The sequence below is a fragment of the Lissotriton helveticus genome, chromosome 6 (assembly GCF_964261635.1).
Source record: "Lissotriton helveticus chromosome 6, aLisHel1.1, whole genome shotgun sequence".
In the NCBI taxonomy this organism is placed as follows: domain Eukaryota; kingdom Metazoa; phylum Chordata; class Amphibia; order Caudata; family Salamandridae; genus Lissotriton; species Lissotriton helveticus.
This window is the reverse complement of record NC_136067.1, coordinates 1,968,007,205-1,968,034,367: the sequence shown is the minus strand read 5'-3', so window position 1 is coordinate 1,968,034,367 and position 27,163 is coordinate 1,968,007,205. Positions and strand designations below refer to the sequence as shown.

Genomic DNA, 27,163 nt, shown 5'->3' with positions numbered 1-27,163 from the left:
ACATGTAGTGCGTGAGGAAGAATATTAAATGACCATTAAATGCAGTATTTCTCTTACATGGAGACGTGAAGGCTAGACAAATGACGGAAACTATTGATGCGATTCAGTAGCTTTTAGGAATGCAGAGAAGGAGGACTGAACTGATAACTGGAATCATAACATACTCTTGGCAGACTCAGAGGCAGAGCCAGGCTGAGTCGGGCACTGCGAGGCAGGAAGTAAGTGAAGGGTCGAGGATACAGGTGGGGGCTGTATCGCTCCTCAGCGAGGCTTCAGGAGACAGGAGCTGAATCTGGTGTCCAGGCCCTTCTGAGGCCTAGAAACGGGGACTTTACAATGAAATAACGTGCACACTGAGAAACGTGGCAACGTAACTTTACATAGGCCTGATATTCGTAGTATTCACGAGAACTGGAAACTGGCATACTAGAAGTGGACACAACTGTAATTGCGTCTATAAACAAACATAGGGAATGCATATGCATATTTAATCATGCACATATAACATATGATGGATGACACGTAGGGACACAGAACATGACAAAATTTACTTTTCCACAGGATGTCCCATCACCAAATATTGTTTGCAGCATACAAATCAGATGATGGTTGCTGCGATGGGGCCTATTTCAATCGACCACTGACCTAGTGCCCCTTCTGTGCTGCCCGCTCTTAGCACTTGACCTCCTGTGTTGTCTTGCCAACTTGGGACGTCTGGATGGTATTGTATGTGTCTGTGGTCCTTGCATCCCAGCTTCTGTTATTTGTCTGTGCTGTTGTTAAGTCTTTACTTTCCCTGTCCTTGTTTTTTGCCTAGACTCTGGGTCTCTAGTGGAGTCTCTCTGTGTGGGATTAGTCTGTACATTTGATGGTGTGCTGCATGAAATACGTACAGTTCTGAGCGGGTCTCCTTGTTGGATATCTGTATTAAAGCTTTTGGCTTCCATGTTTGCTTTGCTCTGCGTATTGGCCTCCTTTGGGTCACTGCTGATGCAGTCTGCCTTCTGGCCTAGGCGTTACTCAGTTGCTTTGTGTTTATGGGGTTGGACGTAAGTATATTCCAGGCGAATTTCGTTTTTTGGGTAGAAAAATGGATATGTGGTTAGTTGAATTGTTTTTGGTCTTTTGTTATGGCCTTTCCTCCTGAGTTCTCTCCTTTGTTTGGCTTTTAGGGCCACCATGTCTCCAGCTTAGGGTGGCGCTGGTTCGGTGACAAAGACATCCTCGGATGAACTTCTCATGTTTCCTGTGTGTAGGGTGTTGACAACTGCTCTCGCTAGGCTTTTTATTTTGAAGGCGTCTGATTCTGTGTTTGTGGATCATTGCGGAAAGGAGGGAGGATAGTTTCTCAACAATTGGCCCATAGTGGCAGATCAACCTTGCTTCCAGTTGGGCTTGTGTTATTAATGTGTTAAGATTCACTCATTTTTCGCTTATAACTCTGACGTTTAGAGCCAAGGTGTTGAGGAGTGTCAAATGTATGTCCATCTTTTCTGACTGGTACTGAAGTGCCTCCACCGATCGTTGCATGGTACTTAGCAGGGAGTCGACTAAACTGAAAGGAGAAGAAGTCCCTTCATTGGCCAAATACTTCAATTATGTGCGTACATCAATACATATCAACAACTAGTGACAGAAAAAAGGTAATACTAAACAGCAATCATTCAAAACATTGTATTTATTATTTCTCTTTTTTGTAAGTGTAAATTCATATAAAAATCGTTATAAATCAGACAATTTGATAGAAAACACATCAATTAATTATACAAATTCATGAACAACACAATAGAATCATAAAAATCATCAACAAATCAATAAATAAACCCCATGGTGTCAGACATACAACCAACTTACTCTCGTGCTACCAATCATACTGCAATCAAACCTCATACATGGATGAAAAAGGAACTGGTTAACAATTAGCCAGATCACACAGCTAAATTGTTCAAGGGCTCTTAGAGGAGGAATAGCGGCCCTTGTAGCAGGTCTACGCGCGTTTCGGTGGTTCAAGCCACCTTCATCAGGACCTTGTTCATCATTTTGTGCAGAACCCGGGGATCAGACAGAACAAAAAACCTAAAAAGGGAAAATAGATCTGTCACTCAGACATCCACAAATGAAATATTAAAAACAAAGTACAACGTTCACTATTGCCATTTAAGCTATGGGGGCTCATCACCGTGACTATAGTAAGATCCTATACTAAAAGAGTAGGGTCGCTGGCATACAATATAGCAGTTGATTAATGGACTGCACCTCCACTGTGTATAAAAGTAAGCCTACACTATTCTTTTTATGGCTTGACTGTTCGTTGTTATCTTGGACATGCATATCATGTGTAGTGCGTCAGTTCTCATGCGGACCTTTTGTTATTTTTTCTTCTATGCACAGATTAGGAAGTAACAGTACTTAGTCCCTTCGCCGTCTGTTCCAATTAACTTGAGACCAACTTTTAATTTGGCACACTGATGTATCTCTTGAAGTCTCACTAAATAAGGACACACTGCGACCGCCTGGGTAGGTCACCATCAGGGCGTAATAAGGATGGGTGTTTGTAGGAAGCATCCATACATTATGCAATTTTTGAAATTTGTGTATAAATTATGACATTATGGTGTTTAACATTCTCCCTGTAGCCATCAATTTGGATGAAGTCCTGAGTCTCGCATGTCATTATTGCTCCCATCATGAACTACGCTATTGGTAAGCCCCATGTAATCTGGGAAATGTTAGAGTCACAGCAAGTCGCCAGCACATTTTAATTGACATCCTCCTTCAATTCCTTTGTAGATGCTGCTTAATTGATCTGGTTCCTTACTGGTTTTTTGACCTTTTATACTCACACTTACTTATGAGAAATACTCACTGTGTAAGTATACGCAACGAACATCTGTGTAATTGTGAGTCCCCCTCTCCTTGAGGTTAGGCCTCCTTGTAAATATCCCTTTTATTTGGCGCTCAAAATTTAGCTGGTAAAAAGATATGAGAGTGAATAGGTAAATCTGGGCCCTAATTAGGTTTTTTACTATGAAGCTATTTGAATCATGTTCCCTTTACTCTTTTAGTATAGGATCTTACTATAGTCACGGTGATGAGCCCCCATAGCTTAAATGGCAATAGTGAACGTTGTACTTTGTTTTTAATATTTCATTTGTGGATGTCTGAGTGACAGATCTATTTTCCCTTTTTAGGTTTTTTGTTCTGTCTGATCCCCGGGTTCTGCACAAAATGATGAACAAGGTCCTGATGAAGGTGGCTTGAACCACCGAAACGCGCGTAGACCTGCTACAAGGGCCGCTATTCCTCCTCTAAGAGCCCTTGAACAATTTAGCTGTGTGATCTGGCTAATTGTTAACCAGTTCCTTTTTCATCCATGTATGAGGTTTGATTGCAGTATGATTGGTAGCACGAGAGTAAGTTGGTTGTATGTCTGACACCATGGGGTTTATTTATTGATTTGTTGATGATTTTTATGATTCTATTGTGTTGTTCATGAATTTGTATAATTAATTGATGTGTTTTCTATCAAATTGTCTGATTTATAACGATTTTTATATGAATTTACACTTACAAAAAAGAGAAATAATAAATACAATGTTTTGAATGATTGCTGTTTAGTATTACCTTTTTTCTGTCACTAGTTGTTGATATGTATTGATGTACGCACATAATTGAAGTATTTGGCCAATGAAGGGACTTCTTCTCCTTTCAGTTTAGTTGTTTTTTCCCCTCCGTCCCTTGGCCACATTCGCTCCTTGAGGGGGTCCCATTATACATGTTACTTAGCAGGGAGTCGTACACATTTATCGTTTGTGACAGAACTGTGTTGTTTGGGAGGGCTCGCCTATTGAGGTCCGTATCAAAGTTGCCTTTGCTCCATTTGTCAGAACTAGTTGAAGGATATGTGAGCGCGAGCCCTTTTGCGGAGTCCAGTGAATAGGATTCCACCATGTCGGGCCATTCCTGGGTGCCAAGGTGGGAGAGGACTGCCAGCTTATACACCTGTATCTCATGTGGTCCTGTCCCTCTGAAGCTCTTAATTTGGTCCTCTTGGAATAGTGATTTCAGCTTGTCAGCTGCGAGTTTGGGGAGTAGAGAGGGGCCTGTGAGGAGTGAGCAGGTAGTGTACTTGTATCACGTTCTTGTTGAAAGGCTTCCCCCTGTGACTCCGTTTTGCTGTCGTCCTCTTGTTGCATGAAGAGGGATTCCGGGCTTTGAGGCGAGAACTTTGTTTGTTGGGACAATTTAGTCATCTGCTTCCTCTCTTGCTTTGCCTCTGTGAGTCAGGGGGGCAGCAGGCCTTGGTCGGGGCGGTGCGATGGTGTTGAGGTGGTACTTAGGGCCGATGTGCCCCTCCCTTCTGTAGTGTTTTCCTGTGCAATGTAAGTCGTGGGTTGCCTGCCCGTGTCTTTGACTTGCTCCTCTGTTGTTTGGGTTTGCGGTGAATGCTTCTCTTGCGCCATTTGCCTGGCTTGAGGTGAGGTGGACGGTGGATTAATGGGGTCCTCTAGGCCATGTATCCCACTACTGGGTGAGAATATGGTGGAGCAGGAATCCTTTAGGAAGTTGAATTTGGAGTAGATTTTTTCTTGGGAGAGGGTCTTTCATTGTCCCTCCTGTTCCCCGTGTATTCTTGATGCCGCGGCCCATATTTCTGGGTCGAGGGGGATTAATGCTGTTTGCTGCTGTGTTCCCTCACCTTTGATTTTTGGTGTCTTCTTCTTGCCTTTTGCCCCCCTCGAGTTCATGGGGGGTGATGCCCTTGTCTTTCCTGACCTCATTGTTCCTGGCCATCCCTACAGCTGATGGAACCCTGCATGATGTTTAACCGGTGTCGGAGTTTTAAACGTTGGCTGCAGAAGCTGATTGGAAGTTGGTGGTTGGCGGTAGTAGATGTCATGCTGGTATTAGGGGGAGCAGCAGGGGGTGGCGTGGACGTGGGAAAGTGAGGGGAAAGGAGAGGAGGAAGCTGGTGGAGACTCCGGGCAGGCAGAGTGGAAGGCCCAAGAGCCTTACAAGGGTTCCCTCACCAGCTAAAGGAGGAGCTCGTATCAGGCTGTCCCTCACCTCTCCCTTCGCCCGCTGTATCCTCTTCTCCCCTGCCCCCTCTCTCACCCTGCATTCCTTCGGTCCGCAGCCCTCTAGGCCCCTGTTCACCTCAGGGTTGTCTTCCGCTGTGTCCTCCACTGTGCCCTGCTCCTTGGCTGTGCTCAGCTGCTGTGGTAGCTGTTGCTGTTGATTATAGAGGGGAGGGAGGGGGGTGTGTGCCACAAATTTCTGCCGGGTTACCAAGCTTGCTGCAGAACTTGAAGCCGCTCAATCCCCAGATCCTGCCCTAGAGCCTGCTGCACATTTTGTTGAAGTTGTCAGGGGCAGGCGAGGTCACCTCAGTCACCTTAGAAGGAGTACAGGAAGTGACCCTTGAGTCCCCTCTCGTCCCTTGACTGTAGCCTTGACTGCCTTCGCGGTCCTCTCTCTTCACGCCTTTCATGGAAAGCGCAGTTTTGTATTTATTTATTTATTTCCCACACCGCACTCAGTGCCCAGTCTGCCTAGCTCCCACCTCGGACAGCGAAGTCAGGGGTGAGAGGCATGGTGTGTTTGCTTGCTAAATCTCATTTGCTATGAATTCATGGTAGGGAGGTGAGAAACGGCAATGCTTAAATTACATACCAGTAATGGCATTACGCTGAGTACTACTCTCGCACTTTAATTCATATTACCAGAAAATATTTTAAGCATGAGGCCATCCTGCATTGCAATAATTCCATATCTGCACATCTTGTGTTTAACCAAGATGTGCAGAGTCCTGGAGGTCCTGAGGAAGTGTCCAAGGAAAGTTCCAAGAGCAAACTAGCTGAAGAAGAGAAACTCCAGCCTCCAAGACAAATTGAACTGAACAGGAGCCCTAGTTGCATGAGGACGTACATTTTATAGTTTTTGTGCTGATCAAACTGATGAAGGATGATTATATTATATTATATTACTGGCACCCTGGGGAGAGGATATATTATTCTTGCTGTTTTGTAATGTGTGCTTCTCCATTGCGGCAGGTCTGGAGGGCTGCAACCTGACAGGGATTCAGTGGACACATGCTTTTGTGTCCATTGAGCACATGCCCCACAATGCATGTGCTCACCCGATTACTGCCCGAAGCTGCAACCAGGTCAGGAAGCAATAGAATTGGAGACATTATTTCATATCCATGGATGCCTTCCCTGCGAGCTACAACCTAAGACTGAAGTCTCTGCCCAGAATGTTGCCCTCAGCCCTACAACAGGGTTTGTGGGAGAGAACAGAAAACCACAGACAAGCAGTGAGAGCTGCGGTGGGCAATGTGACAGCTTGGGGGCCTGACACTCCAGATGAGTGGAGGTGTAGACTCAGGAATATCAAGGCATCTTACACCTAGCTCAAAGAAATCACACAGTAAATGGTTATTGTCCAAAAGTATGTTTGTGTAGAAATCAAACTTTCAAAATATGAGTAAGTTCCTTCATTACACCAGGTGTAATAACACACCATTCATATTTATTTATTTATTTATTTATTTATAACATTTATAGAGCGCACGGTTACCAAACGGTGTCGTGGCGCTAAAATGAACGCTCCCCTAGCCTGGCCTGAGCTTAATGAACTAAAAGCCATGTTTTCAAATTTTTGCGGAAGGTCATTAAATCTGTAATCTGTCCAAGAGCCAAAGGGAGAGCATTCCAAGCCCTTGCTGCCCCCAAGATAAAGCTTCTGTCACTCCAACGTGCTTTCCTTATCCGAGGGGTCGCGATCAGCCCCAGATTGGCTGACCTAAGATGTCTACCCGGCAGGTACCATTGAAAGTACTGTGTTAGAAAGGTCGGGCCAAGACCACGAAGGGCCTTGAAAACTATGCACAAAGCTTTAAAGGAGATCCGTTTCCGCACTGGAAGCCAGTGCAGCTTCACCAATTCCTGGGAGACGGAAGCAAACTTTGGTACGCCTGTGATAAGACGAGCTGCTGCATTTTGCAAGGCCTGTTGGGCATTGAGCAATAGGCTATTGCAGTAATCAAGGCGAGATAAGACCAGGGCGGTCACCACTGTTTTTCTACACTCATCGGGTAAAAAAGGAAGGATCTTCCGGATTATTTTGTGTGTAAAGTGAATGGCTAATGTCATTGCATTAACTTGGGTCCTAAAGGTGAGTTGATCACCGATCAGAACCCCATGGTACTTGACCTTGGTAACTGGAACGGGGGCTACACCCATCCCTTCAGGCCACCATTTCGGACTCCAAAAGTTATCACTTGAGCCGAAGAGTAAAACTTTGGTTTTAGCCGAGTTTAACTTTAAACAGTTCCTAGCCATCCAGTTTCTGACTGCTGACATGCACTCTTGGAATTTACTGGCTATGCCTTCCTCATTACCTGGAAGCAGTGATACCACAATCTGCGTATCATCCGCATATTGTGTAAGCTCGAACCCATAGGATCGAATAACTGGGCCCAATGAGGAAACATAGACATTGGAAAGGGTGGGACTTAGGGAGGATCCCTGGGGAACCCCGCAGGGAAGCACGAATGGTTTAGACTCGAACTCCCCCAGTGCCACCACCTGGATCCTATTGGTAAGGAAATCTTTCAGAATCTAAAGATTTCTGAGGCGGAAAGCTGGAGGACTGCTGTTTGCTTCATGTTTTTAAAACTTTGTATTTCATTGTTTTGATTTTAAAAAAGCACTGACCTCACCTGCACTGACAGCGCCAGCCTACACGCGCTGAGCAGCCCTCCTAGACTCCCCCTGATACAGCGCTGACACAGGGTAAACGGCCATACCGCCATCGCGGTTCGAAGGCGGAGCCACGCCCACTGCGAGGCCACGCCTACCAGGAAACCTTCAAAAACGCTGATTGAAAGCGCGACGCACTATTGTTTTGTTTATCCTCTGAGGCGGAAAGCCGGAGGACTGCTGTTTGCTTCATGTTTTTAAAACTTTGTATTTCATTGTTTTGATTTTAAAAAAGCACTGACCTCACCTGCACTGACAGCGCCAGCCTACACGCGCTGAGCAGCCCTCCTAGACTCCCCCTGATACAGCGACATCCAGCGCTGACACAGGGTAAACGGCCATACCGCCATCGCGGTTCGAAGGCGGAGCCACGCCCACTGCGAGGCCACGCCTACCAGGAAACCTTCAAAAACGCTGATTGAAAGCGCGACGCACTATTGTTTTGTTTATCCTCTGAGGCGGAAAGCCGGAGGACTGCTGTTTGCTTCATGTTTTTAAAACTTTGTATTTCATTGTTTTGATTTTAAAAAAGCACTGACCTCACCTGCACTGACAGCGCCAGCCTACACGCGCTGAGCAGCCCTCCTAGACTCCCCCTGATACAGGGACATCCAGCGCTGACACAGGGTAAACGGCCATACCACCATCGCGGTTCGAAGGCGGAGCCACCCCCATTGCGAGGCCACGCCTACCAGGAAACCTTCAAAAACGCTGATTGAAAGCGCGACGCACTATTGTTTTGTTTATCCTCTGAGGCGGAAAGCCGGAGGACTGCTGTTTGCTTCATGTTTTTAAAACTTTGTATTTCATTGTTTTGATTTTAAAAAAGCACTGACCTCACCTGCACTGACAGCGCCAGCCTACACGCGCTGAGCAGCCCTCCTAGACTCCCCCTGATACAGCGACATCCAGCGCTGACACAGGGTAAACGGCCATACCGCCATCGCGGTTCGAAGGCGGAGCCACGCCCACTGCGAGGCCACGCCTACCAGGAAACTTTCAAAAACGCTGATTGAAAGCGCGACGCACTATTGTTTTGTTTATCCTCTGAGGCGGAAAGCCGGAGGACTGCTGTTTGCTTCATGTTTTTAAAACTTTGTATTTCATTGTTTTGATTTTAAAAAAGCACTGACCTCACCTGCACTGACAGCGCCAGCCTACACGCGCTGAGCAGCCCTCCTAGACTCCCCCTGATACAGCGACATCCAGCGCTGACACAGGGTAAACGGCCATACCGCCATCGCGGTTCGAAGGTGGAGCCACGCCCACTGCGAGGCCACGCCTACCAGGAAACCTTCAAAAACGCTGATTGAAAGCGCGACGCACTATTGTTTTGTTTATCCTCTGAGGCGGAAAGCCGGAGGACTGCTGTTTGCTTCATGTTTTTAAAACTTTGTATTTCATTGTTTTGATTTTAAAAAAGCACTGACCTCACCTGCACTGACAGCGCCAGCCTACACGCGCTGAGCAGCCCTCCTAGACTCCCCCTGATACAGCGACATCCAGCGCTGACACAGGGTAAACGGCCATACCGCCATCGCGGTTCGAAGGCGGAGCCACGCCCACTGCGAGGCCACGCCCATAACACTCAATACAAATGTGTCGGCCATACCAGCGCAGCGGACGAGCGCAGCGGACGAGCGCAGCGGGAGCGCCGTTTGCGCGCCAAATGCGCGCCTAAGGCAAGCCCGTCTGCGCCCGTCCACGCACGGCCGGGCTTAGGGCCAGAACCCCTGTCAGACAAAGCTGCCTCTAAAGTAACCTACTCACGTCGGGACCTCTTAAGTCTCAGACCTACCATCGCTACTTCTTGTAAGTATGTACATGATCCTGAAGGACCATTCACCAGCTGCACCCTCTGTCACCCAGTCCAGCTCAAACTCTCCAATCGACCCTACAGGCTCTCAGCCCTTAAACTCGCCACTCTGAACTGTCGCTCCCTCCCCAAACATGCGATGTTAATCAACCATCTCATAGAAGACCATGAGATCGACGTTCTGTTCTTGACGGAAACGTGGCTCTCCTCTCATTCGGACTCAGATATGGTCCTAGCTACCCTCCCGGGCTTTCTTATTCAGTCCCTACCTCATCCCTCCGGTAGGGGTGGTGGTGTCGCCATCATCTATCGGGACCACTTCCCCTGCAAAACCAATGACGCACACGTCCTTGATTCTGAAAGTCTTCAGTTTACGATCCAGTTGACCCCGACAAACTCATTATCAGGCCTCTTAGTCTATCGACCTCCTGGTCATCCAGGTTCTTTTTCCAGCGCTCTCCTGGATATGGTAGCATCGCAGGCCCACTCCACCACCAACTTCATGATACTAGGAGACCTGAATATTCATTTTGATGACCCTTTAGATACAGGGGCAGCCGAACTGATCACAGACCTGGCGGCCTACGACCTCCACCTCTTAAACTCCGGAGCTACACATAACAAAGGTCACTTGCTGGACCCGGTGTTCACGAGCATCCCCATCATACAAGCTAGTAAGTCCCTTCCCCTCCCTTGGACGGACCATTTTTTAGTCTCCTTCCATTTGCCAGGAGTTTTCAGGAAACCCCACAAACTTCCCACTTATACCAGGGACAGGACATGGTCCAAGCTCTCCACTGAAGACTGGGCCAGAACCCTGAAATCAACTACCCCTACTTACTCGGTAGATCCGGCTATCGCTGATAGTAAATTCAGAGAGTGGATTGTCACATCCCTGGACTCCATACTTCCCATTAGAACCCGGGAGGAGAAAAACGAAAACCAGGATCCGCTCCATGGTACACCCCGGAACTTCGGATGCTACGCAAAAATTGCAAGAAAGCCGAGCAGCTATGGAGGAAAGACTGGCAGTACGCCAGCAAGGAAGCTTACCAGAAATCCGTGAGAATTTACAAATCAACCCTGAAGGACACCAAAGCTTCCCACTACGATATACGGATAAAAAACTCCACCAACTCAACAAGGGAATCCTTCCTTATCGTAAAAGAGCTATTGAAAATACCAGCTCCTTCAGCCTCCAACTCCCCCCCGATAGACCGAAGCAACAAATTAGCTACCTATTTTAATGACAAAATAGCCCGTATTTTAGCTTTCCTTCCCCCTCCATGTCTACCAAGTCACATGGACAATGAAACAACAACCAGTCAGACAGAAAGCAGCCTGCGCCCTCAACTAGCGACGTTCAGGGCAGTAACCTGTAACGAGGTAGATTTAACCATGGCCAAAATGAAAAGCGGTTCACCTTTGGATCCCGCACCCATTAGATTTCTCAAAACCGTAGCCCCAGTCATCATACCCACGATCACGGAGCTCATAAACAGCTCGCTCGCCCAGGGCTCTGTTCCCTCTAGCTGGAAGAGTGCAGTAGTTAAAGCACTCCTAAAAAAAACCCAGCTGGACCCAGCCGATATGGCAAACTACCGGCCAATTTCACTCCTTCCTTGCATCAGCAAGGTAGCCGAGAAACTGGTCAATGGACAACTGTCACAATTTCTCGAGGTAAATAACATCCTACGGCAATCCCAAACTGGGTTTCGCCCTGGCCATGGCACAGATACCGCCCTTCTTGCCGTCATCGAGGAGGCAAGGCGCATTCTGGATTCAGGAGGGTCAGTGGCAGTGATCCTCCTGGATCTTAGTGCCGCCTTCGACACAGTTAACCACCATGTCCTTCTCCATCGGTTGGCGGTAGCAGGGCTCACAGGGGTGGCGATCAGGTGGATAGAGTCCTTTCTCACCGGACGCTCGTTCCAGGTATGGGATGGCAATCACCATTTGACCACCCTCCCACTCATGAGCGGGGTCCCACAGGGGTCATCTCTAAGCCTCACGCTTTTTATTGCTTATATGGCCCCTCTTGAGGATGTGGTGACCCCCTTCGGGATTAAAATAGTAAGTTATGCAGATGATACACAGCTAGTCGTCTCTCTATCCCAACTGGACGACCACCCGGACAATTTGACAAACTGCCTCACGGAAATACACAGTTGGATGTGCGAATCATCACTTAAATTAAACGGGTCAAAGACCGAAGTCATGCTCATGGGAAAGCAATGGGCGACTATCCCCCCATCGGTCTGGCCAGACTTGTTCGGGGAAATTCCTACCCCGAAACAAGAAATTAAGACCTTAGGAGTCTGGCTGGAACCCGAGCTTACGATGAAAACGCAAGCCTCCAAAACAGCAGGTATCTGTTTCGGGCTTATGCGGACTACCCGGAGGATTCTTCCCCTACTCCCGTCCGCATCTCGAAAACTCCTAGTCCAAGGTTTAATATTGGCACGGTTGGACTACAGTAACATGGTATACCTGGGAGCTCCTGAGGCCACCTTGGCTAAACTTCAACGCACACAGAATGCGGCAGCCCGACTACTTATGAACCTTCCCTCCAGAGTATCAGCCAAACCTGCTATTAAGGCCCTGCACTGGCTGCCAGTGCGCCAAAGGGTGGAATTCAAAGCCATGTGCACTGCACACAAATTGATGAATGGAGTTGGTCCTACGATCCTTAATGACCTGGTGACTCCTTATAAGGCCCCCAGATCCCTTCGGTCTGAGAATGAGCGTCTGGCCAACATCCCCAAATACAGGAAGACACGGACGGGAGGCCGACGCTTCTCAGTGAAGGCATCTGCCGGATGGAACTCCCTCCCCCGTACCCTTAGACTGGAACCCAGTTATCTGATCTTCAGAAAAAAACTGAAAACGCTCTTGTTCCCAAAATAAAGTCCCTTCCTTCTTTTCTCCTCTCCTCTGGATAATACATTCAATATAGCGCGGGGATGCCTTCGGGTCACCAGGCGCTTTACAAATCGCTAAAAAAATAAATAAAAAAATAAAAAAATTCCCATGTATCCCGCAGGCCTCCAAACGGTCTACCAAGATCATGTGGTGGACCGTATCGAAGGCCACCCACAGATCCAGCAGGATCAGGGGAGCTCTTCCCCCTGCATCCAACACCTTCCTGATCTCCTTGGATGATTTAATTAGGGCAGATTCGGTACTATGACCTGCTCTAAAACCATGTTGCGATGAGTCGAGGGCTTGTGTTGCCCCTAGAAATGCGCTAAGCTGACTATTCATGGTTCTCTCTATTAGTTTGGCCGGTAGCGGAAGTCTGGCGATGGGACGGTAGTTATTGGGGTCGGTAATGTCCAGGTTTTTTTTTTTTAACAAAGGTAGGATCAAGGCCCATTTCCAGCTGGATGGAAATTCGCCAGCCACAAACATGTTGTTAAACACAGAGGCTAAAATGGTAGCTATAGGAGCCGTGGCAAGTTGCGCAACTGTGGCCGCACAAGGGTCTCGGGGGAGCCAGATTTTGTACCTAACAGCAGTTTCTTAATCTCCTCCGCACTCACCGGGGAGAAGTTTTGAATTCATAAGTGCTAAAGATGTACAACATACACCCTGAAAGGTGCTGCAGGAAGCAGTCCAGGTCATATCTACTGTGAGAGCATAGTTCCCCATGATGCTCACTATGGCAGCTCTCTGTGCCTTTGGCACTATCTGGACAAGGACAGCACAAACACACTGGCCATTGACAAGCCCACGTCAAGCGTACGAAGTATGGGCAATCAGTGACCCCCATCAGCAACCTTCTGCAATAATCAGCGAGTGAATATCAGGAGAGGAGTTGGAACTTTATTTAGAAACAGGTTTGAAGCCGGAGTAGAGTTCCTAAAGGAAGAGGAGGAGAAAGTAAGGAGCCAGTAGAGGTAAATAATTATGTAATAAAGTAAACTAAGTAAAGTAAAAATAAAGGACGATAAAACAATTCCTCAGATCGCAAGGAAATGAATACAATGAGGAACTGGTGGTAGGAAATAACAAAACTCACTGAAACTAAATTGAGGTACTGTCCTTATTTCCAAATAAGTAACATTGATGGTGACAAAACAATTATTACATTAAGCTCTTTCACAGTAAGGTATAGCTCATAAACCTGTGCACTCACGTTGAAATATTTCTTACACATTTGATCAGAGTGGTAATCATGTCACAGGATTGTACTTATGTTCCATAATATTCATTTTAAATATGTTTTTAGTCAATTGAATGCTTGCCCTCTTCATTTCAAGATGGGCGATCCATTACTCTGATCACATGCAGGACTGGAGATGTAAGTCTTGTAATGCAATAAACGCCACAGCTGAACCACAGGAACAAGCACCTGTCATCTGTAAATGGCAAATAAAAGGGAACAAAACTTACACCTTACCTTGCATTGTTATTTCCATAGTTTGAGAGGGAATTTCCTATGAGAATTTCTGCTCCATTCAGCCTCTCTGGTTTATAATTTCTGTTTGTGATGGAAATGGCATGAATTTTATATGGTTTCAGTAAATCCACCCTCCACCAGGGATTTTGTTGATAAGCTGTATGGGAGCAGGATCCATGCATAAACTCGGGATCCTGATTTCCATCTATGGCGTTGATTGCATGTGCCAGGTAACCTTGGTGACTCCAATCCCCACCAAGAATACTTGACTGGGTGGCTCGACCACCCAGAGCCACATTCTCACCTGAAAGAAGACAGAGCATGAGGTGAGTCCCAGCATTTGTTGCTTCAATAGGACAATCTTCATTCCTAAAACATATTCATGCCATGAAATAATTACTGTTTATATCTTAGAGCAGTAGATAAGGTTTGTGAAAATCAGTGGGCCTATGTTAAAGATATATTGCCGTCATAAATGCAGTAAACAACCAACATTCAGGTTTAGGAGGTGATTGTAACAAAGCCTTTTGACAGAGGACACATTAAGGGTATTTTATAATTATATTGAGTCAGCACAATCATATCTATACTGATATCCAGATTGAACCAAAGTGACCATTCACAAAAAAACATTTACTTGTCGGTCCCTCTTCAATGACTTTGCACCCGGCACATTACCTTTACCTGACCCACCTCTAACTGGTCTCAAGTGGTCTCACACTGAGCTCCATTCAAACTGGCCATGCAGTGGGACTGCGTCACTAGCACAGCTACTCTACATGGACGGCGTACCCTCATACCCTTCAATTATGTTTATTTAATGTTTGAAGACTGTGTGGGGGGTGACGAAGTTATTTACATTATCACTTTCTTGAACAATGATGAACACGGGGGACGAGGCAATCATGGCAGTGTGGGTTTGTTTTTAGTGATTCGAGGGAATTAGTGGTAGGGGACACTTTAAGAAATGCGGTGAGGCACAGATAGCACGAGGCCAGGTTTCAATCACAGGGGAGTGGACTAGGTTGAAAACAGTTATGTTGGGAGCGGCACGATTAGAAAGCCAGCAGGAAGGACACGAGGAGGTCGTGTTGGTTAAAATTCAGGACGTTTGTAGCAGGTATGCACAGGGATTTAGAGTTTAATCAGGGGCGTGTGCAAGCTGTGCACCTGCACAGGGCCACCAAACCCCAGGGTCCGTCACGCCAATGTATATCCTTAATATAATAATCCTCTGAGGATGGACACGTATTTGCGTGGCGGCCCCTGGCAGGGATTTGGCGGCCTACGGCTCTGTTCCATTTCCAAACACCCTGGACCCCCCCTCTTCACTGGCCTCGGCGCTCCGCCCCGCCCAGACCCCCTCTTCTGGGGCCCCGTACCTACGCTCCCTGCCCAGGGCCGCCATGAGCCTAGAGCAGCCCCTGGTTTGTTTAAGGGAGTAGGCACTCGGGGTGGAGCTTTGAAAGGATATTCGTCTGGGAGCAGGGGTCACAGCAGTTTGATTTCGTTTTTCATTTTTGAAAGGGTCTTGAGCGCGACGTTTACAAGGAGGGCACATCTAGCTATGTGTTGTGTGAACTGGGGCAGTTTCAGCGGGGAGCGTTAAAATTGCAGGATGGGGAAATGAACATCGTGTTTAAGAGTTGCACAACGATTCAGTCACATTTTTGATGGTCACAAAGGGGTGGTTGGGTTAGTTGGTTTTCGTAAAAGTAATGTGCATAAGAACTGTTTAGTGTACACGTTCATTGAAACATGTTTGTTATTACCATATATTCCCCCGAAGAAGGTCGCTTGGACCGAAATGCATTGGGTAGATTTAAATGTTTGGGAACCATGAAGTTTCAAGTAATTGCCTGTGGATAAGCCTGGATGGGCATTCTCTGAGTATTCAAGATGCATAAAACACAGAACCTTTGTATCTCTGCCGTGATGGTGAAAATTTGACTAAACATTGGAATACATATGGATAAACTTGGTCAAAATATGGAGTACGTGTGAATATTTTCAACATATGTGCATGTTGCTGTCCATTTCCTTTGTGACACGGACAGGCCTTGCCACACACAGGACTTATGAATCATACCAGGCACCTTTTTGGGACGGAGCGCTTCGGAGATTTGCACGCTAAACTATAAAAAAAGAATTAAGTTTGAGCAATCAAAAGAAAAGGGTGTGCTTCAGGTTTAATCTAATTGAAGTATTATGAATACCCTCAGCTTGGGGATTTTAAGGCCGGATTTTGTTTTCACTTCCATTTCCTCAGGGCTAGATATTACTTCACCTTCCATAACTTTAGATGGGCTTCCTGTGCATCACAATCTAACCGGCTCCCTCAGCATGTCCAAACCCACATTCTAAACCAGGGACCTGTGCATTGTGCTCTTCTACTGCAGGTGTCTGCAGGGTACTTTGCTGAACCAGATCAGGCCTGGACGGGCCGTAGCGGGCACCGGGCAATCCCCCGGTGCGCCGCACAGGTGGGGGCCGGTTTTGGGCCCCTGGGGGCCGATTTTGTTACAGGGCCGTTTTTGCTGCAAAATCGGCCCTGTAACAAAATCGGCTGAAAACCGGCCCTGGCAAAGAGCTCGGCGGCACCCCCAACCCCCGGAGGGAGGGGCGGGCTGGGTCCGGCCGAGCACTTTGCCAGGGCCGGTTTTGGTTCCCAGTCCGGCCCTGAACCAGATCTGCGCAACAGAAAAATGTTAAATCTTTATTAGGCTGAACCCACCCAAGGTTTCTTGCCAATTTCCTTGGTCTATCCTTGCCTGCTATCAGTTGTAGGGGGAATTTTACACCCCTTAAAAGGTAGGGCATTCAACACCTTGTTTTTATAAAACTGTTTCACTTTATAGGGTGTATGCTTGATGAGAATGGAGAGTAGCATGTAAAGCAAAAGTTGAAAAATATGAAAAAAAATCCAGCAATGAAATCTTTGGTAAGAAAATATTTTGTTGTCCATTGCTAATGATCTCAGTTATCCAGAGTATCCATTTTGTTTTCAAATACACACAATATGATTCCAAATACTTCTTTTGTGATACATCCTGGTTTGATAGACTTATGTTTCCAATATAATTCAGGTATCCTTCAGTACGATAGTTATTATAGAATTCATTGCCAGTTTTTAAGGCTGATGTACCCAACATGTGTTTCACCCCTTACATTTGGCCTGCAAGCCTGTGGTTTTTTCAAGGCTGGTTTTCAGAGATATATAAGATTTAACCAATAGTAGTTAATTTTAATGATTTTAAAACTCTGATAATGGTGGCAAACTATTTTAAATATATAGTTCTTATGTAATTGCACTGCACTCATGATTAAACGTGAGTCCGATTTATTCTCCTGGTGCTAAGTAATTATGTGCTCTTTGGTGATAAATAATGCAGGAATTCTTGATGCAATCACTTAGATTATATCTTCTATTTATTTAAGTCTAAATTGTGATAATTCTCAATGAGTTAGCATGCACTGGCATAGGTTATTGTCAGAGGTTATACCTTTAACTAATTCTTTGGTTTCTCATCGTCACATCTGGACCTTCGCACAATGGGCCATATTATCAACAAAGGGCGATACATTATCGCCACTTTTATCGTCAGGAAACTGCCGCTAAAACGGCGATAATGGGCTTGATAATATGCCCTTGTGAATTCCCATAGCAGCCCAGGTTGTGGTGTTAACCTGGGCTTCTATGGGAATTCACAAGGGCATTTTATCAAGCCAGATGATTACACGCCTCACGACACGCCGACACTCTTTTTACGGCCTTTACTGCTTTTATCCATCAAAAAATGGGAACTTCTTATACCATGGAATCATGATTACTTATTGTTTTTTTAAATTAATCGAACCTCAAGTGTGAAGACCATTGTGAAGTCATGTTATATAGAGAACTTTGACAAGCCCTGAAGAAATCCGGTTACGGACGAAACGCGTTGGCTATTGGTTTTAAGCATCATTTGTGAAAAAAGAATCTCTTTTTGCTGAAGAACCTGACTTTGGAATTCTTGGGAGAACGATTGGAAAGTTAATTGAACTATGTGAATAACACTATTGATACTGTATTATTATCATATTAACTGTTGGAGGGTGCGGGGTCACCTTGGCTTTTTATTATTGGGATCTAGGGGATTGTGTCCCAGACCTCCAGCACCAACACACTCGTATACCGTAGGGACTTCGTCACCAGTGCGGGCAGAGCAGCCTTAATCCCCTGTTCTGGTTTGAATTCCATATTATCATGCCCATTATCGGCAGTTTCCTGCCGATAAAAGCAGAGATAATGTATTGTCCTTTCTTGATAATATGGCCCTATATTCGTAGTCCATGCTCAGGGTTTCACCATCATGGAAGAATCATTAGTTCATGTAGAACATTTCACCATCATCTACCAATCCTCAGTATAGACCCATATTTTTACCATCAACCACATTCCATATGCAAACATATCGACAAAAATGGCACACTAATATTATGATTAATCCAATTTCGCATGTAAACAACATAGTATTAAAATTAATGCTGACGACACTGCACGCCTCCTCATTCCTTCTCCAAGAGATTTAATTATCTTCTTCCTTCTTTAGGCTATTGACTGAGCAGAGATGAAGTATTACAGGCCATAGCTAAATGCCTATTGGAAGTAAGCAGAAGGTTGTTACTAAAGCTCCAGCTAAAGGCAGCATAACTGTGTTATACCTTCTGTCACCACAGGAGGTCCCTCTAAAGGCAGCACAGTGGTGTAGTACTTCAGAGTATTCTTAGAGCGCTCCATAAAGTCAGTAGAAGAAGAGTGTAGTATTCCAGATGAAAAGTGGCAAAGTATTTTCATGAAGTCTTCTTTTCACTTTAGCTGCTGCTAACCACAGAAGATGGTGCCGATGGCAAGGGCATGAAACTTGTATTCTCTTCTGTGAGGTCACACGAGCAGCAAGTAAATGCTGTGGAAGGCCCAAGCATCAGCACATCACATGCAATGAATAATTCGTAAGAGTTACCCCAGCCAATCAGTCTTTGAGGCCCAACAACCATTGAACAATGAGAACTTTCCCAGCATGCCCAAACCAATCAAAATTCATATTGCATTCCAACAAAATGTTTCCTCCAAATGGATTGGATTCGAGCAAAGGAGTTCTCAATTTCTGGCTGGTGCATTTGCAGCAATTATATGACAAAGGGTTTTATTAATTAATCAAGATCTTTGAATCCAGGTGCAATAAATACATTTTGTTGTCATTTTAGGTAGGTTGATACCCATGTGAACCACACAAAGTCAAGCATGAGTTAAAACAGTAAAGGGACTCAAAGAATCATCGAAATTAGTATGTAAACACTTACTTTTGTATCTTATTTTCAAAATACAATGTTTTGTTCTGTATGTTTATGTTCTTTTGTTGCACAAAAATGATTTTATTTTAAAATAACACGCGAAAAAACTACATCATACTTCAAGTAGTCATTTGTTTATCATGCATGTTTTGTGGCTTTTAATGTGGTAAGTCTTCTTTCAAATAGTTTTTTGTATCACCAATTAGTCTTTGCCTGGTGATGACAAGAACTGCATGCATTAAAGCTGAAGCACTTCCTCGAAAGCAGAATATTACACCCAATAGACAATAACCAGCTTTGAGCCAGGGTAGGTAAGTCAGGGAATTCCGTGCACTTTAAAGCCACTGTCTAGATGCTTCTCCCACCTTTTCGAAGGAGGGTACCAGGGTATAAAAAAGTGATCTTGAATACCAGCTCTTTAACATATTTCTGGACCCATCGATACTCTGCCAGGAAGAAGGTCTGAGGGGCTGCTGAAAGCACTGTGATTCTACTGCACTGCTCACCTGCTACTGACTTTTTGAATTGCTGCCTTTTTGCCCTATTGCTCTCTTGTCTGGGGAAGGACTGGACTTGCACCTTGAACCCAGCACCACCAGAGTGACTCCAAAGGGCTAGTCTGCGGTCCTTCTGATCTGAGCCTGAGGGACCCAAAAGTTTTCTTACACCTGTACCCAACCTGAGTGAATCCTGACCCTCCAAGTTGTGCCCCACCAGTCCTGGACCCTTGAAAGTGGTGCTAAAAGTGGCCATGTAGCCAAACTCTAAAAGTAGGTATTCAGAAAATTTGGCTAAAACCTGCTCTGAGAACCATGAGGAGACTGGGATCAACCTGGTTTTCCTATCTGCCCGAGGTGTATCGCTGGTGGGATTGACTTCATGGCTTCGGCTGCTTTGTTTTTCAGTGCAACAGCAAATCTTTTTCAGTTGTCCTTCGCCAAAGGTGTATCTGGTCTTGTGGAACTCTCTTTGGCTACAGCCCTCTGCCTCGACCCACTGAAGATTTTCAGTCTCCATTTTACAGACTAGGTCCAAACGTAGAATTATTCACTGCGGCTTCCACCCAACGCTATCCTACAACAACACTTACTCCTCCACGCTAAACTATACCTCCTTAGAAAAATTTTCGCCAAAATTACTTCATACTGAAGGTAAGCGCTGACAGGGCCCAATCACCTCTTGTTTCTGAATCACGCTCCTTTGAGGTCAGCCATATTTTTCGACTTTGACCTGGTCTCGCGCAACTATATGCCCACGGTTGGCACTTTGATCTTAGAGGCGCTATGTTTTACTAAAACTCTCATAACTAGAGTTCTACTGATTTTTTCATTTTTGGTGGCAAATAATTTATTGAAATTTACTCCATATTTATAAATTAGTTTAGGAGTATTCTTTTATTTTGTTTTCACTTTATTGCAGTTTGTGTGCTGCATAAATACTTTACACATTGCTTCTAAGTTAAGCCAGACTGCCTTTTGTGCAAAGCTACCCAGCGTTAAGCACAGGTTAATTTAGTCACCTTTTGTGGTTCCCCCCTGCAAGGGATTATGGCTGTTGCCTAACCGGTGCTCACACCACAGTCAACCAATAACCCAATTTCTCACTCCCACTAACCACTATGGGTATGGACTCATTTCCTACTTTGTTGTGTGGAAAAGTATTTTCATATGTTTGATGTAACAAAGGCCACCTCAACTATTACCATTATTCCTCTAATATACTTCTGTCTCAGCTGGATGTCTGGGATTCGGGAACCCAGCATATAAAAACATACACAATGCCAATAAAATTTTAAGCAATATCCAGGTTTATTCACAGAAACATGTTTCACGATACAGAAGGGTCCTTTGAAGGCTGCCATGCTTGCTACAGAGAGGTTAATCTAACTGTACATTGGAAACAGCACAGCCTGCAAGACAGCTGTATCATATGTATAAGTTAGGTCAAAGCCATCAATGGAACATATGTATGTATGTATTTATATAGTATGTTTACAGCGTGCACTCAGCCAACATGGTCAAAGACTAGCTTTAAACCAAGAAGCTGGGTTGTGTACCACTAATGCACTAAGAAGTAATCTTTTTTTTAAATGTGAGTCTTATGTCATGCTCTTTTACATGCATGCCGAGCCTCATTTTAGCCATAATGGCTCTCTAACACTCTGGAAAATGATGTATTTGTTATGAGTGTATTAGAGTATTGTACAGTGTTGTAATATGTTATATTGTAGAGTGGCATGGTGTATCACATAGTGGACTGGAGGGATTAGTTACTTACCTGTAATCCTAGTTCTCTTCCAGGGGTATCCTCATCAAAGTCATAAGCATTAGAATATTCCCGCCCATGCGCGGGACCCCGGAAACAATATATTATATGTGCCCCACATATTATAGACATATATATAAATATATATATATATAAAAATAAGCAATTGCAGCCAAATAAACAATAGAGCTGGAATATGCAGTGAAGAATTTCCACAATACAGTGAATTCTGTATTAGAAACATGAGAAACAACACCAATGCTTGTTTAGAAACTGTTTTAATGTACAGAAAACAGTAGAAATTCTCATAACACACTGTAAGCATATACAGCTCCCAGGCTGCATTGCAAAATCCCAGTCTAAAAAGACTGAAAAGCTAACCTGTAGCTGAATGCACTAAAACTGACGCTGTGCCTTTAAGGCACCTCTGCCCCTAGCTTCCCATCATGCCTCAGGGGTTACAGTTAGGTCAGTTGTTCTTTTCGGAGACTGAAAACCAAACCATGGTAATAACAGGTTAAAAAACATCTCCTATTAAATAAACAAAGTCCTTTGCCCGGGGAGGCGGGAGGGGTGCTTATGACTTTGATGAGGATACCCCTGGAAGAGAACTAGGATTACAGGTAAGTAACTAATCCTTCTCTTCCAGGGGATCCTCATCAATAGTCATAAGCATTAGAATAGAGTAGCGAGCTTCACCTCATCCCTGCGGGCAAAGGAATCAACAGATAACATTTATATCCGTAGGCCCAAAAATAGGCCTTTTTCTACCCAAATAGGTTTCTCAAGGAGGCTTGCCCTACTTGAGAATCCGCTCTGGAATCAGACTCTAGGCAATAATGCCTTGTAAAAGTATGGACTGATTTCCATGTCGCAGCCTTGCATATTTCTGACATAGGAATGTCATGCAAAAAAGCTATTGTGGCTGCTTTCCCTCTAGTGGAATGAGCTTTGGGTGATTGCAACAAAGGTTTGTCAGCCAGCTGGTATGCTAGTTTGATACAAGAGACAATCCATCTGGAGATGGATCTTTTGGCTGCTGCAAACCCGGACCTCATTGCACCATAATTGACAAAGAGTTGGTCTGTCTTTCTGGTGTCCTTTGTTCTTTCTAGGTAAAACTTTAGCACCCGTTTAAGATCTAACGAGTGCAACGACCTCTCAGCTGGGGTCGATGGATTAGGAAAGAACGAAGGAAGGGTAATCGTTTGATTTATATGAAAATCCGATACCACTTTTGGAAGAAAAGAAGGGTGAGCCCTCATTACTACTCTGTTGTGGTGAAACACAGTGTAAGGTTCCTTGGTGCAGAGTGCTTGAATCTCGCTAACCCTGCGCGCAGAGGTTATTGCCACCAAGAAGGCCGCCTTCCAAGTGAGATGCTGCAAGGAGGCCTTGTGTATAGGCTCAAACGGTGTAGACATCAGTCTGGAGAGAACCAGGTTCAACTCCCAGGGAGGAGAAGGATTTCTCACAGGGGGATAGACCTTCTTTAATCCCTGAAGGAAATCTTTCACCACCGGGACCTGAAAAAACGATGTTTGTGTAGGTGATTTTCTGTACGCTACTATGGCAGATAGATGAACCCTAATAGAAGCGTATTTCAACCCTGATGTCGCTAAGTATAGGAGGTATGGTAGGACTACCTCTTCTTGCCCTTTGGTGCGATCAAAGCCATGGTCCTTACACCAAATGAAAAATCTTTTCCACTTGAACGCATAAGACGTCCTTGTGGAAGGTCTCTTCGCCTCTCTTAAAATATTCATACATTCCGGAGGCAGATTTAAGTGTCCATATTGCAAGACCTCAGGAGCCATGCAGTCAGGTTCAGCGACTGGAGGTTGGGATGCAGGATCCTCCCGTCCATTTTGCTCAGCAGGTCTGGCTTGCACGGCAGCCGTCTGTGTGGACACCGCGACAGATGTAACAGATCTGGATACCACCATTGTCGCGGCCAATCCGGAGCAATTAGGATCATGTCCATGCTCGATCTGATGAGCTTGGCCACCACCTTCGGAATCAGTGCCAGAGGGGGAAAAGCATAAGCGAACATTCCTGTCCACTCCAGCAGGAGAGCGTTCCCTTGCGTCCCTGGCCGGTGGAACCTGGACGCGAAGGCGTGGCATTTGGCGTTTTCGTCGTCCGCAAATAAGTCTATGTCTGGACGACCCCAGCAACGGAAGAGTTCTTCGACCACTTCGTCGTTTAGCACCCAGTCTGGCTGATCTTCGAAGTGCCTGCTGAGTGCGTCTGCTTTTGTGTTTAACTCGCCTGGAAGGTGCACTGCCACCACCGACCGTCCCCGAGCCAGAAGCCAGTGCCAGATCGCCTGGGCTTCCAGAGACAGAGGGCGAGATCGAGTTCCTCCCTGCTTGTTCAGATAGAACATAGTTGTAGTGTTGTCCGTCTGAACCAGGACTTTGTCCGTTGTTATTGCTGGAAGGAACGCTTTGAGCGCCAGATGAACCGCTCGAAGTTCCAGCATGTTGATGTGGTATGTCTGAAGGTTGGTCGACCAGCGACCCTGAATCTGAAGATGACCCATGTGAGCACCCCAGCCTTCTAGAGATGCGTCCGTTACCACAGACATAGAAGGCAGAGGTTGCTGAAAAGGGACTCCCTGCAGGACATTCCGAGGGCGAGTCCACCACTGTATTGAGGTCAGCGCTGCTTGAGACAGGATGATTCGATCCTCCCAATCTCCAGACGCTTGGTCCCACTGATCCGCCACCGACTCTTGAAGAGGCCGCATTCTCAAACTGGCGTTCGGTATTAGGAAGATGCAGGACGCCATGGAGCCCAACAGAGACGCTACGTCTCGCACCGTTGGACGAGGAATCTGAACGAACTTTTTGCATTTTTGTCCCATGGAAGAAAGTCTCTCTTGCGAAGGAAACGCTCTTCCTAACTTTGTGTCTAGAACTGCTCCCAGATAGAGGATAGTTTGTGTGGGCTGCAGGATCGATTTTTCTGAGTTTACATGGAGGCCGAGCCTGTGTAGCTGTTGGAGACACAGGTGACAGTCTTTGGTGGCTTGCCGAGGCGACGGACTCTTCAGGAGCCAGTCGTCTAGATATGGGTACACAAAGAGACCTTTTTTGTGTAGACACGCCGCTACCACTGCCATGCACTTGGTGAAGACCCTTGGTGCGGATTTGAGTCCGAAAGGGAGCACTTTGAACTGGTAATGCCTGGACCCTACCAAGAACCTCAAGTACTTTCGATGACCTGGTGTAATAGGAATGTGGAAGTACGCGTCTTGTAAATCCACCGAACACATCCAATCTCCGATCTGTAGATGAGGACATATTTGATGGAGTGCCAACATGCGAAACTTCTCTTTGACCACCACTTTGTTGAGGAGTCGAAGATCCAAAATTGGTCTGAATTTGCCTTCTTGGTCCTTTTTGGGAACAAGGAAATATCTTGAGTACACTCCTTTCCCCCTTTGGGAGAGGGGTACCACTTCGATTGCGTTTTTCTTTAAGAGGACGCTCACCTCCTTTTTGAGGAGCTCCAGTTGGTACGAGCGAGACTTTTTTGGAGGAGCCGGTTGTGGTTTCTTCCTGAAACGTAGCGCATATCCATTGCGCAGTATATTCAGCACCCACCGATCTTTCGTGATGCTGACCCACTCTGCCAGATGTTGTGCAGCACTTCCTCCCACTGGAGTGGGTAACGGCGACAGAGGAAGCCACTGCTCAGGCCTTGCCTCCTCTAGGTGTGGTAGAGGATTGATTATGTCCGCCTCTACCTCTGCTTGACCTTCCTCCTCTGTATTGTGGCTTTCCTTGCGGCTTGTTTTGAGACCATTGAGGGGTTTGAACCCTCTGTTGGCCTCCCCGGTTCTTGTTGGTCTTGAAGCGTCGTTTGAACGGTGCTTTCTGTTTCTCCAGACCTACTGCCTTTACTGTGTCTAACTCGGTCTTCATCCGGGCCATTTCCTGATCGGCATGCTCCCCGAAGAGTGAAGATCCGGAAAAAGGCAGATTGAGTATGCGCTGCTGGGCATCTGGCTTGAGCCCAGTTAAACGCAGCCAAGAGGATCTCCTCGCACATACTCCATGTGAGTAGTTATGTCCAGCTAGAAGGGCGTTATCTGCTGATGAACTAATCATTTGGTTTGCCACCAAACAGCCCTCCGTCACGGTCTCCTCAAAGTCCTTCTGGTCCTCCTTGGGCAATTTCTCTTTGAATCATTCCATGGAGTCCCATAGGGCTCTATCGTACCTTCCCAGAAGGGCTGATGCACTAGAGACTTTTAGGGATGAAGCTGCTGTGTTGCACACCTTGCGTCCCCAAGAATTTTGCGTCTTGCTGTCTTTGTCAGGAGGAACTGACGAAGAAGGAGCGACCGTGTGATTCTTCCTAGCTGAGGCTACAATAACTGAGTCCGCTGCAGGCTCACCTTTAACGAAGATAGGATCTGAGTCAGCCGGCCTATATTTTTTCTGGATACGTGCCGGAACTGCTCTGATCGTTGCTGGCGTGAGGAAAACCTCTTTGATTGGGTCCATTATTCCTGGGACTAATGGAAGCAACGGCCGTGCATATGATTTGTGATGAAGAGTCTCAAAAATCACAGTAGTGGACACCTCTGGAGTGGTCATTTCTATATTCAGCTTGTGAGCACCCCTTTGCAAAACGTCCAAATACGTGTTGACGTCGTCCAGAGGGGAAGCTCTTGAGCGAGGGCTGTCTGCCAGCGTCGGAGAGTAGTCCCCTTTAGAAGATCTAGGCGAAGCTGGAGGAGAGGATGAAGGAGTTCTTCTTCTCCTGTGGTGAGAATGCTCCTTCCTCACCGGAGATCTCCTAGGTCGTTCCTCCCTTCGAGGAGAACGTGATACCCTCTGATGTACTGGAGATCTCGATCTCACATCTCGTACCTCCTTTCTCGGTGTTCGAGATTTGGGTTGCTCCCTCCTTGGTGATCGGGAGACCCTATGGGCATGTGACCTGTCCACTCTTCTCTCTCGTGAGCGTGATCGCTCTGTCTCTTCTGCTTGCTGAAGAGGAGACCTGTGGATTGGACTCAAGTACCTTTGAAGTCTCTCTGGTGCCTTAGAATCCTTCCAATTACTCAAAGGAGCGTACCATCTTGGCGAAAGTCTTATATGTGAAGTGTAACCCCGATGGGGATTCTTCTGAACCGGACTCCTACTCCTCGAAGATGACCCGGTTGACCCCGAGGCACTTGAGGAGGAATGGAGTGAAGCAGATTGTGTCACCAGGACTGTCGAAGGCACTGAAGGTGATCTCCGTCTCACCGGTGTTGGAGGACGTCTCAAAAGCCTTTCCCTCGACGTCGAACGCCTCTGTGGCGTCGACGGGGCGATAACTTTCGGCGTTGAATGCCTCGACGATGATCTGTGGTCCCTCGACGTCGATCGGTGATGATGTGCCGACGACAGAGTCATCTCCTTCGACGTCGAACGGCGTTGTCCTGCCGTCGACGGAGGTCTCGACGTCGAACGGCATTGTCCTGCCGTCGACGGAGGTCTCGACGTCGAACGGCCTAGTCCTGCCGTCGACGGAGGTCTCGACGTCGAACGGTCTAGTCCTGCCGTCGACGGAGCTCTCGAC

At 46.2% G+C, this 27,163-nt stretch overlaps 1 protein-coding gene across 5 annotated transcripts in view; it reads right to left on the bottom strand.

The window, feature by feature from the left end:
- LOC144761992 (fucolectin-like) overlaps nt 1-27,163 on the bottom strand; it is a 398,592-nt gene that overhangs the window by 115,863 nt on the left and 255,566 nt on the right. For all 5 annotated transcript variants that reach the window (XM_078647157.1, XM_078647159.1, XM_078647158.1 and 2 more), the window contains one exon: nt 13,982-14,285. In XM_078647157.1, coding sequence (XP_078503283.1) covers nt 13,982-14,285 — 304 coding nt within the window. The remainder of the gene's footprint in view (nt 1-13,981; nt 14,286-27,163) is intronic.